Source organism: Notolepis coatsorum, assembly GCF_963971535.1.
Source record: "Notolepis coatsorum genome assembly, chromosome: 4".
NCBI classification, from domain to species: Eukaryota; Metazoa; Chordata; class Actinopteri; order Aulopiformes; family Paralepididae; genus Notolepis; species Notolepis coatsorum.
In genome coordinates, this window is record NC_140168.1 from 18767642 (window position 1) to 18780119 (window position 12478).

General features: G+C 46.7%; 1 protein-coding gene across 1 annotated transcript in view; it reads left to right on the forward strand.

The window, feature by feature from the left end:
* LOC311226295 (angiomotin-like 2a) overlaps positions 1-12008 on the forward strand; it is a 28152-nt gene extending 16144 nt beyond the window's left edge. Inside the window, exons 6-11 of the mRNA XM_084311701.1 lie at positions 2041-2336; positions 3647-3822; positions 6515-6568; positions 8206-8375; positions 8749-8872; positions 11696-12008. Of these exons, the coding sequence (XP_084167827.1) occupies positions 2041-2336; positions 3647-3822; positions 6515-6568; positions 8206-8375; positions 8749-8819 (767 nt within the window). The 3' untranslated portion in view covers positions 8820-8872; positions 11696-12008. The remainder of the gene's footprint in view (positions 1-2040; positions 2337-3646; positions 3823-6514; positions 6569-8205; positions 8376-8748; positions 8873-11695) is intronic.
* The last annotated feature ends 470 nt before the right edge of the window (positions 12009-12478 follow it).

The window sequence follows — 12478 nt, forward strand, 5'->3', positions numbered from 1 at the left end:
TCTCCTCTCCTCTCTCCTCTCATCTCCTCTCCTCTCTTCCCCGCTCCTCTCTCCTCTCCTCTCATCTCCTCTCCTCTCTCCTCTCTTCCCCTCTCCTCTCTCCTCTCCTCTCTCCTCTCCTCTCCTCTCTCCTCTCCTCTCTCCGCTCATCTCCTCTCCTCTCCCCTCTCCTCTCCTCTCTTCCCCTCTCTCCTCTCTTCCCCTCTCCTCTCTCCTCTCTCCTCTCTCCTCTCTCCTCTCCTCTCTCCTCTCCTCTCCTTTCCTCTCCTCTCTCCTCTCCTCTCTTCCCCGCTCCTCTCTCCTCTCCTCTCATCTCCTCTCCTCTCTCCTCTCTTCCCCTCTCTCCTCTCCTCTCTCCTCTCCTCTCCTCTCCTCTCCTCTCCTCTCCTCTCCTCTCCTCTCCTCTCCTCTCCTCTCCTCTCCTCTCCTCTCCTCTCCTCTCCTCTCTCCTCTCCTCTCCCCTCTCCTCTCCTCTCCTCTCTGCCCCTCTCCTCTCTCCTCTCCTCTCTTCCCCTCTCCTCTCTCCTCTCCTCTCCTCTCTCCTCTCCTCTCCTCTCTTCTCCTCTCCTCTCCTCTCCTCCTCTCTCCGCTCATCTCCTCTCCTCTTCCCCTCTCCTCTCCTCTCTTCCCCTCTCTCCTCTCCTCTCTCCGCTCATCTCCTCTCCCCTCTCCTCTCCTCTCTTCCCCTCTCCTCGCCCCTCTCCTCTCCTCTCTTCCCCTCTCCTCGCCCCTCTCCTCTCCTCTCTTCCCCTCTCCTCTCTCCTCTCCTCTCTCCGCTCATCTCCTCTCCTCTCCCCTCTCCTCTCCTCTCTTCCCCTCTCTCCTCTCCTCTTTCCGCTCATCTCCTCTCCCCTCTCCTCTCCTCTCTTCCCATCTCCTCTCCCCTCTCCTCTCCTCTCTTCCCCTCTCCTCGCCCCTCTCCTCTCTTCCCCTCTCCTCTCTCCTCTCCTCTCCTCTCTCCTCTCCTCTCCTCTCATCTCCTCTCTCCCCTCTCCTCTCTCCTCTCATCTCCTCTCTCCTCTCCTCTCTCCTCTCTCCTCTCCTCTCTCCTCTCCTCTCTCCCCTCTCCTCTCCTCGCCCCTCTCCTCTCCTCTCCTCTCCTCTCCTCTCTTCCCCTCTCCTCTCTCCTCTCCTCTCCTCTCTCCTCTCCTCTCCTCTCATCTCCTCTCTCCTCTCCTCTCCTCTCCTCTCCTCTCCTCTCCTCTCCTCTCCTCTCCTCTCTTCCCCTCTCTTCCCCTCTCCTCTCTCCTCTCCTCTCCTCTCCTCTCTCCTCTCTCCTCTCTCCTCTCCTCTCTCCTCTCCTCTCCTCTCCTCTCCTCTCTTCCCCTCTCTTCCCCTCTCCTCTCTCCTCTCCTCTCCTCTCCTCTCTCCTCTCTCTCCTCTCCTCTCCTCTCTCTCCTCTCCTCTCCTCTCCTCTCTCCTCTCCTCTCCTCTCCTCTCCTCTCCTCTCTCCTTTCCTCTCTCCTCTCCTCTCTCCTCTCCTCTCTCATCTCCTCTCCTCTCTCCTCTCTCCTCTCTCCTCTCTCCTCTCTCCTCTCCTCTCCTCTCTCCTCTCTCCCCTCTCCTCTCTTCCCCTCCTCTCTCCTCTCTCCTCTCCTCTCCTCTCTCCTCTCCTCTCTCCTCTCCTCTCTCCTCTCCTCTCTCCCCTCTCCTCTCTCCTCTCCTCTCCTCTCCTCTCCTCTCCTCTCCTCTCTCCTCTCCTCTCCTCTCTCCTCTCCTCTCCTCTCCTCTCCTCTCCTCTCCTCTCCCCTCCCCTCTCCTCTCCCCTCTCCCCTCTCCTCTCCTCTCTCCTCTCTCCTCCCTCTCCTCTCTCCTCTCTCCTCTCTCCTCTCCTCTCCTCTCTCCTCTCTCCTCTCCTCTCCTCTCCTCTCTCCTCTCCTCTCCTCTCTCCTCTCCTCTCTCCTCTCCTCTCCTCTCCTCTCTCCTCTCCTCTCTCCTCTCTCCCCCTCTCCTCTCTCCTCTCCTCCCCTCTCCTCTCTCCTCTCTCCTCTCTCCTCTCCTCTCCTCTCCTCTCCTCTCTCCTCTCCTCTCCACCTCCAGACGAGGAGCAGAACTTCGAGAAGGAGCGCGCTGACAGGGAGCTCCAGCGGCTGCGGTCCACAGCGGAGGAGCAGGGCCTGCGGGCGGAGCAGCTGGAGGAGGCGCTGGAGGCGGCACGGGGGCGTGGCCGGCAGCTGGAGGAGGAGCTACGGAGGAAGAGGGCATATGTGGAGAAGGTGGAGAGGCTGCAGAGCGCCTTGGCACAACTACAGACCACCTGCGAGAAGAGAGAGAGTCTGGAGATGAGGCTGAGGACACGTCTGGAGCAAGAGCTGAAGAGCCTGAGGGCACAGCAGGTAGACCTTCCTCAGTAATACTCCAACAATATGGGATATGATATGATAGCTGAATATGATCAGCTATCATATCAGCTATGAGCAGTCATCTGGTAATCCGGAGGTTCCCGGTTCGATTCCCACGCCTCCCGGGCAGCATGTCGTAGTGTCCTTGAGCAAGACACAAGTGTGTGAATGTGTGAGTGAATGGGTAAAATGTGAGGAACAAATTGTAAAGCGCTTTGGATAAAAGAGATATATAAATGCAGCCATTTTATGCTACTAAACATCTCTTCTCCTCCTCTCCTCCTTTTTCCTCTCATATCCTCCTCTCTCCTCTCCTCCTCCCCTCTCTCCTCTTTTCCTCTCCTCCTCTCTCCTCTCTTCTCCTCCTCTCTCATATCCTCCTCTCCTCTCCTCTCCTCTCCTCTCCTCTCCCCTCCCCTCCTCTCCTCTCCTCTCCTCTCCTCTCCTCTCCTCTCCTCTCCTCTCCTCTCCTCTCCTCTCCTCCTCCTCTCCTCTCCTCTCCTCTCCTCTCCTCTCCTCTCCTCTCCTCTCCTCTCCTCTCCTCTCTCCTCTCCTCTCCTCTCTCCTCCTCTCCTCTCCTCTCCTCGGTGTGAATGTGTGAGTGAATGGGTAAAATGTGAGGAACAAATTGTAAAGCGCTTTGGATAGAAGAGATATATAAATAATGCAGCCATTTTATGTTACTAAACATCTCCTCTCTTCTCCTTTTCTCCTCCTCCTTTCTCCTCTCATCTCCTCTCCTCTCTCCTCTCCTCCTCTCTCCTCCTCTCCTGTCCTCCTATCTCATCTCCTCCTCTCCTCTTCTCCTGTCCTCTCTCCTCTCCTCCTATCCTCTTCTCCTCTCCTCTCTCCTCCTCTCCTCCTCTCCTTCTCTCCTCTCATCTACTCTGCTCCTATCATCCTCTCTCCTCTCCCCTCCTCTCCCATCTCCTCCTCTCCTCTCCTCTCCTCTCCCCTCCTCTCCTCTCCTCCTATCCTCTCCTTCTCTCCTCTCCTCCTCTCCTCTCCTCTCCTCCTCTCCTCTCCTCCTCTCCTCCTATCATCCTCTCTTCTCTCTTCTCCTCTCCTCTCCTCTGCTCCTATCATCCTCTCTCCTCTCCTCTCCCCTCCTCTCCCATCTCCTCTCCTCCTCTCCTCTCCTCTCCTTCTCTCCTCTCCTCTCTCCTCTCCTCTCCTCCTCTCCTCTCCTCTCTCCTCCTCTCCTCTCCTCCTATCATCTCCTCTCCTCTCCTCTCCTCTCCTCTCCTCTCCTCTCCTCTCCTCTCCTCTCCTCTCCTCTCCTCTCCTCTCCTCTCTCCTCACAGAGACAGTCCCAGCCTCCTGGTGTGTACTCCTGCTCCCTCCAGGAGCGTCTTGGCGAGCGTGAGGAGAGGATCTTGGCCATGGAGGCCGACATGGTTCGCTGGGAGCAGAAGTACCTTGAGGAGACGACCATGAGACAGTTTGCTATGGATGTTGCTGCTACAGCCGCCACTCAGAGGTGAGGCCCCGCCCTGAACCCACTCTAAGCCCCGCCCCCCAAACCCACACGAAGCCCTGCCCCTCGACCTGGTGAGGCTCGGCTCCGCCCTGAACCCACTCTAAGCCCCACCCCCGAACCCACACGAAGCCCCGCCCGCGGCCTGTTGAGGCTCGTCTCCGCCCTGAACCCACACTAAGCCCCGCCCCTGAACCCACGCTAAGCCCAGCCCCCGTACCCACACGAAGCCCCACCCCCACCCCCATACCCACGCTAAGCCTGGCCTGGTTAGGCTCGTCTTTGCCCCGAACCCATGCTAAGCCCCACCCCCGAACCCACGCTAAGCCCCGAACTTGCACTATGCCCCGATCCCATGCTAAGTCACACCCCTCGGCCTGAGGTCATTCAGTCATTCAATCATTCATTCAGTCATTCAGTCATTCAATCATTCAATCTTTATTTCAACTGGGTTAAGCCCTCATTTACAATGACGTTGAGCATACAAACATAATAATGATAAAAACATAATAAATATATGATAAATACATGATAAAAACATAATAAATACATGATAAAACATAATAAATACATGATAAAAACATAATTATAAATATACAATATACAACAATAATAATAATAACGTAATCTTTTTTTTTTATCCACTTTTTCTCCCATTTTCTATTTTCTCCCATCCCAATTTTCATATCGTCCAATTCAACCCTCCCCTGTCTTCGAACGTTGTTTCTTGCCTCCCACAAGCCGGCTGCAATGTGGACTAAGTCATACATAGCACGAGTCCCCTCCGATACTCGAGGTAACAGCCGTCTTTTCACCTGCGCGGCTCGATCTTTCAGCGTCGGGGGTCTGGGCTTTGGAGGGGCCCCGCCCCCGTCGCTTTTTGATTCTACTGCGCAGGCGCACCAACCGACCTGTAGGAGTCGCTGTCCACAATGCCCGATCCCCACCCTTCAGTTTCCCTCCCCGTAATACGGCCAATGTGTATTACTGTGGACGACCAGCTAAACTGAAAGCAATGTGGAGAGCGGGGCTCGAACAGGAGGCATCCTGTTCGAGCCTAGTCTCCAGCATTCGTTGCGAGCACCTTGCCCACTGCGCCACGTAGCCGCCCTAATAATAACGTAATCTTATAGTAATTATATACTCAAAATGATATGAATAATAATAGTATAATTAAGCATTACATCACGAGACAGAGTGTGTTATAGAAATTAGATCACGCCTATGGGTGGTTGTTAGGCCCGAGGCGCAGCTGAGGGTCGTTAGACCCCCATAGGCGTGATCTAATTTCTATAACACACTCTGTCGCGTGATGTAATGCTTTTATACAATGGCCGAATTCATCCAACCATATTGCTATACAATAAACACATTAATTGAAGATTTATTGACAAAACCATCCGCAGAAAAAGTAGTAAAAAAAAAAAGAGAAGTTGCCTCCGTGTGGAAGCAGCTCTGAGGTGCGCTTGTTTCAAGGCAAAAATGAAGTGAGCGTGTGTTATTGCTTTGATTGATTGATTGATTGGTTGACATTTTTATTAATGTCCGCCTTGTTTCGAACTGGTTATGCTTAATCAATCAATCATTCCAATAACACACGCTCACTTCATTCTTAGATGCTTCTATAGAAAGTAGGTAAAAAAAAATAAAAGAGAAGTAAAAAAAAATATTTTAACCTACTTTCTATAGAAGCAGCTGGGAGGTGCGCTGTTTTAGGTGAGCGTGTGTTATTGAATTGATTGATTGATTGATTGAAAATGAGTTTATCTTTAGAGCAGGGCGATAGACCACCAGCCCTGATTCCAAACTCTAAGCATAACCGACTTTGAAAGAGGGCCTAAGCATAACCAGTTTGAAACAAGGCGGACATTAATAAAATGTTCAATCAATCATTCCAATAACACACGCTCACTTCATTCTTAGATGGCATGCACCTCCGAGCTCTTTCAAAGCATGCCGTCTAACACTGAAGTGAGCGTGTGTTATTGGATTGATTGATTGATTGCTTGACATTTTTATTAACAGTGAAATGACCGTCCTTTTTACGAATGGCATCTAACAACAGACTTCTCGCGATTTATATTTTGTTTCACAATGACTCATGACCCACCAATTACATAATCCAACATTGTGTAAGAAACTAACACATTCCACGTGACAGAATCGTTTTTGAATGAGACGTTATGACGCTATCAACACATCCATTCGTAAAGATTATTGTCCGCCATCTTGGTTTTTCCTAAAAACTCGCACTGGCGGAGTGATTGTAATTTGGGTTGTGGGCGGGTTCTGGGATCACGAGCCTGTGTTATGAGAATTAACCACGTCTAACTTGACCGTTTCAGCCAATCAGAATCAAGAAATTTGCATGCCATTGTATAATAATTATTTCTAAACATGTGAGAAGAGACAAAGTGTCCTCTCTCTCTCTTCCTCTTCATAGGGACACCAAAATCCTCGATCATCTGACCATAATGTCCTCTCTCTCTCTCTCTCTCTCCTCTCTCTTCTCTCTCTCCTCTCTCTCTCTCTCTCTCTCTCTCTCTCTCTCCTCTCTCTCAATCTCTCTCAATCTCTCTCTCTCTCTCTCTCTCTCTCTCTCTCTCTCTCTCTCTCTCTCTCTCTCTCTCTCTCTCTCTCTCTGGTAGAGAGACACCATCATCACTCACTCTCCTTGTCACTCGTCCAACAACAGCTTCAGTGATGACCTGCCTGCTGTGGACTACAGGAACCAGGAGATGGAGAACAGGTACGAGAACCAGAACCAGAACCCCAGGGTTACATTAGATTACATTACATTAGATTACATTACATTAGACTACATTATATTATATTAGAGTAGATTCGATTAGAGTAGAGTAGATTAGATTAAAAGTAGGGATGTTCGATATTGGCTTTTTTACCGATATCCGATATACCGATATTGTCCAACTCTTCATTTCCGATTCCGATATCAACCGATACCGATATATGCGGGCCCCCCCCACCCCCCCCCCTCAAAAAACACAACATTATGCATACTTTTCACAATAAATAAAATAAGAATTTGTTCTTACTTGCTTGCCTGGGTAAATAAAGTTAAATAAATGTAAAACATATATATATATATATATTTTTAACCGATACCGATAATTTCCGATATTACATTTTAATGCCAATATCGGCCGATATATCGGTAGGCCGATAATATCGGACATCCCTAATTAAAAGGTATTGTCATCATGCAGCACAAGTACAGTACAACAAAAATAAGTTTGGCATCCAACCAGAGTGACAATGTAGCAGTAAAGTACAATAGTAATATACAATGTACAGGTGATTAAACTGGGTATAAAATATATACATTAGTACTACTGAGTAATAGTGCTAATCAGATGTATGTACAGAGTTGTAGTATTAATATGTACAGTGATACAGGTATAAAGACACTATGGTATAGTAAGTCATACTGGTAGTATTAATATGTACAGTGATACAGGTATAAAGACACTATGGTATAGTAAGTCATACTGGTAGTATTAATATGTACAGTGATACAGGTATAAAGACACTATGGTATAGTAAGTCATACTGGTAGTATTAATATGTACAGTGATACAGGTATAAAGACACTATGGTATAGTAAGTCATACTGGTAGTATTAATATGTACAGTGATACAGGTATAAAGACACTATGGTATAGTAAGTCATACTGGTAGTATTATATGTACAGTGATACATGTATATAAAGACAGTATGGTAGTAAGTCATACTGGTAGTATTAATATGTACAGTGATACAGCTATAAAGACACTATGGTAGTAAGTCAATTAATATGTACAGTGATACATGTATAAATACACTATGGTAGTAAGTCATACTGGTAGTATTAGTATGTACAGTGATACATGTATAAATACACTATGGTAGTAAGTCATACTGGTAGTATTAATATGTACAGTGATACAGGTATAAAGACACTATGATAGTAAGTAGGGATGTTCGATATTGGCTTTTTTACCGATTTATCCGATATACCGATATTGTCCAACTCTTAATTTCCGATACCGATATCAACCGATACTGATATACCTATGCAGGGGTTTCCTCCCTCCAAAAACGGAATAATTTCAGGTAATTAACATTACATATCTCTTGTCGTGGAATTAACACAACGTTATGCATACTTTTGACAATAAATTAAATAAGAATTTGTTTCTTACTTGCTTGCCTGGGTAAATAAAGGTTAAATAAATTTACGACATTACATTTTAATGCCAATATCGGCCGATAATATTGGTAGGCCGATAATATCTGACATCCCTAGTAGTAAGTCATGCTGGCCAGCAGTGTAACATGAGGGGCATGTATGTAAGCGGTGCTAAGTGTCTGTTTTGCTGCGGCCAGATCCGCGCTCTCTACGCCCAGATCCTGGAGAAGGACGCTGTGATCCAGGTTCTCCTCCAGCGGCTGCACCGAGACCAGCGGCCCGCCCGCACCACCGACCCCGCCCCCCTGAGACCCGCCTCCTCCACACCGGCCATCAGCACCGCCAGGGACCCCGGCAAGAGCCGAGGTAGGAGATCTGGTTCCGGCTGTCATGGCGACTGATTCTAAACCCTGACAGCTCTTCAGCGTCATGGGGTCCAACACACACACACACACACATGCACACATACACACACACACACACACACACACACACACACACACGCACACACACGCACACACACACACACACACACACACACTCACACCACACACATGCACACATGCACACGCGCACACACACACACACACACACACACACACACACACACACACACACACACACACACACACACACACACACACACACACACACACACACACACACACACACACACACACACACACACACACACACGGGTCTGTTAGATACTGACGGTTGTCCTCATGTTGTCCTGCAGGTAAGAGTCTGTCGGACGACCAGACACTGCCTCCCCGTCGCTTCTCGTCCAGTCCAGTCCTGGAACCCTGAGCCTGCAGCTGGAGAGGGGGCCAGGCCCAGAGAACCCCCCCCTGCTGATCCTGGTAACACTCACAAACACACACACACACACACACACACGCACACACACACACACACACACACACACACACACACAATTTGGTAGATGCTTCTACTCAAAGTGCCTGAGGCGGTGATCTCATTGGACGTCTTTTTCAACTCGCCTGCTCCTTTCTTATCTGGTCTCCAGTGGTTTTGTTGCGACAGGCGTCTCCTCCAAACGACACGTCTTGCGTTTCTGACGCTACGATTTTTCCGAGACTCTTGACTTTAGTCACCTCTGGTCGACAGACCAATTAAATCAACCGAGGGAGGGATTACAAATCAGAGGTATGGGAGGAGAAATCGACAGCTGTCGATGTTGAAAATCGATAATAGCCAGCGTAAGCTATCAATGCTAATGGTAGTAATGTATCTAACTTATGCAACGTTAGCTGAGGTAAGCAACAGTAATGTATGTAACTTATGCAAACGTTAGCTGAGGTAGCAACAGTAATGTATGTAACTTATGTAACGTTAGCTGAGGTAGCAACAGTAATGTATGTAACTTATGTAACGTTAGCTGAGGTAGCAACAGTAATGTATGTAACTTATGTAATGTTAGCTGAGGTAGCAACAGTAATCAGTAGTAAAATGTATGTAACTTATGTAATGTTAGCTGAGGTAGCAACAGTATTTAGTAGTAATGTATGTAACTTATATAACGTTAGCTGAGGTATCATCAACATTAATCAGTAATGTATGTAATTTATGTAATGTTAGCTGAGGTAGCAACAGTAATCAGTAGTAATGTATGTAACTTATGTAACGTTAGCTGAAGTGATAATAATAATAATTCATTTAATTTATATAGCGCTTCTCAATAACCCGAAGTCGCTGAACAGTAGTAGCAACAGTATTCAGTAGTAATGTATGTAACTTATATAACGTTAGCTGAGGTAGCAACGGAAATGTATGTAACTTATGTAACGTTAGCTGAGGTAGTAACAGTAATGTATGTAACTTATGTAACGTTAGCTGAGGTAGCAACAGTAATCAGTAGTAATGTATGTAACTTATGTAACGTTAGCTGAAGTAGCAACAGTATTCAGTAGTAATGTATGTAACTTATATAACATTAGCTGAGGTATCAACAGTAATCAGTAGTAATGTATAACTTTTATAACGTTAGCTGAGTTAGCAACAGTAATTATGTAACGTTAGCTGAGGTAGCAACAGTAAACAGTGGTAATATATGTAACTTAAGTAACGTTAGCTGAGGTAGCAACAGTAATCAGTAGGGATGGTCCGATATTATCGGCCGACCGATATTATCGGCCGATATCGGCAGTAAAATGTGATATCGGAAAATATCGGTATATAAAAAAAAAAAAAAAAAAACACATTTTCTTTTTCTTTTTTTTTTACATTTATTTAACCTTTATTTACCCAGGCAAGCAAGTAAGAACCAATTCTTATTTTATTTATTGTCAAAAGTATGCATGTTGGTTTAATTCAACAACAAGAGATATGTAATGTTAATTTTAACTTTTTTAATTATCATATTTTGCACAGATAATGCTTACATTTAGAAAGCCTTTTGAATGCATCCAGTGAAATTATTAATTACCTGAAATTATTCCGTTTTTTTGGGGGAAACCCTGCATATATCGGTATCGGTTGATATCGGTATCGGTATCGGTATCGAAATTAAGAGTTGGACAATATCGGAATATCGGTATCGGTAAAAAAGCCAATATCGAGCATCCCTAGTAATCAGTAGTAATGTACTGTATGTAATTTAAGTAACGTTAGCTGAGGTAGCAACAGTAATCAGTGGTATCGCTCATTGCTCCTTGTGTACTTTAGATTCTCTATGTTCTCTATGCTTTTGAGCACATAATAATATGTCCAATGTGAACACAGACTCATATAATCAATTATGAGTTGGTCTAGTGGGAATGGAACCCCTAACCCTGGCAGTGTTAGTGTCTTGCTCTACCCGTTGAGCTACACGGACCATCTCAGTATACACATTCGCAGCAAGATGACAAGACACAAACACATACATGTACAACCTAGGGCTGGGGGCGATTAATCGATTAATTCGAATTCATGATTTTAGGACGAGTTTTTTTTAAATGAAAATCGATTAAAAAAAATTAAATAAAGAAAAGTGATGTTTGGTGAAGTTAGATTGCACTTTATTAATCCAATAGGGAAATTCATTCTTGTTTGATGATCGAGAGGCACCTTTTATTTGTTTTAAGTGAAGTTTGGTGAAAAAGCAAGTTATTGCACTATTAATCCCAATAGGGACCATCTTTGTTTGATCAAGAGTAACCTTTTATATATATATTTTTAAGTGAAGATTGGTGAAAGTTAGGTTTGCACTTCAATCCCAATAGGGAAATTCATCTTTTGTTTGATAATTCTTTTGTGTCAAATAAAAACAAAGCTTATCTGAAAAAATCTGAAAAAAAAAAATCTGAGATTAAATTTTTAGGCCAGCCCTAGTACAACCCCCTGGCCAGCTCACATTCAGTCATGTACACGTGTAAAAAAAACCCGGCCAGCTCACATTCAGTCCGGATGCATTCTGCCACTCATTGATTTACTGTGCTTGGTGTTTTTAACCGCCAATCACAAAGCGGGACAGAGGTCACCGTGTGACTGGTGGAATGTGCTGGGTTAGGAAGGCTTGGTCCTATTGACTGAGCTCAGCTAACCAGAACGCTTCATTACTTTTAACCTTTAGTCAGCCACAGTAGAACTGTAACCGGGGCGATTTTACACCGTTTTTTTTTGCAACTCAAGCATCCAAACTAATGATTCATTGTGTACTGTTTCTTTTCTCTCTTCTTTAGACAAGGTCACAGAGGTCACAGAGGTCACACAGAGGCGCCCGCTGAACCCCTTCAGAGGCCTGGATGCCATGGAGGAGGTCAGAGGCGGTGGAGATCTTCATTTAGAGAAAAGACACAGGACTTCTTTTCAGTTCAGACGAGAAGAGAGGACGTGTCCTGCAGGCGGGGCGAGGAGGCGAGGAGAGGAGGCAAGGAGATGAGGAGACGTGGAGGCGAGAGATGAGGAGAGGAGGCGAGGAGATGAGGAGAGGAGGCGAGGAGATGAGGAGACATGGAGGCGAGGAGAGGAAGTTGGACGTTGTGGGTTAAGGAACACGAGACGGACAGGAAGGAAGGAAGGAAGGAGGGAGGGAGGGAGGGAGGGAGGTGTGAAAACAAAAGGACTGATTTCACCTGGTGGGTGAACACAATGTCTCTCTCGCTCTTTCTCTCTCTCTCTCTGTCTCTCTCTTCTCTCTCTCTGTCTCCCTCTCTCTCTCTCTCTCTCTCTCTCTCTCTCTCTCTCTCTCTCTGTCTCTCTCTCTTGTCTCTCTCTCTCTCTCTCTCTCTCTCTCTCTCTCTCTCTCTCTCTCTGTCTCTCTCTCTGTCTCTCTCTCTATCTCTCTCTCTCTCTCTCTCTCTCTGTCTCTCTCTCTCTCTCTCTCTCTCTCTCTCTCTCTCTCGCTCTCTCTCTCTGTCTCTCTCTCTCTTTCTCTCTCTCTCTGTGCTGGGCAGCAGCAGGCTGGCGGTTCCGTCATGTGACGTATCATTGGAGGTACTGGACAGTGGGTTCTCAGAGGGTCT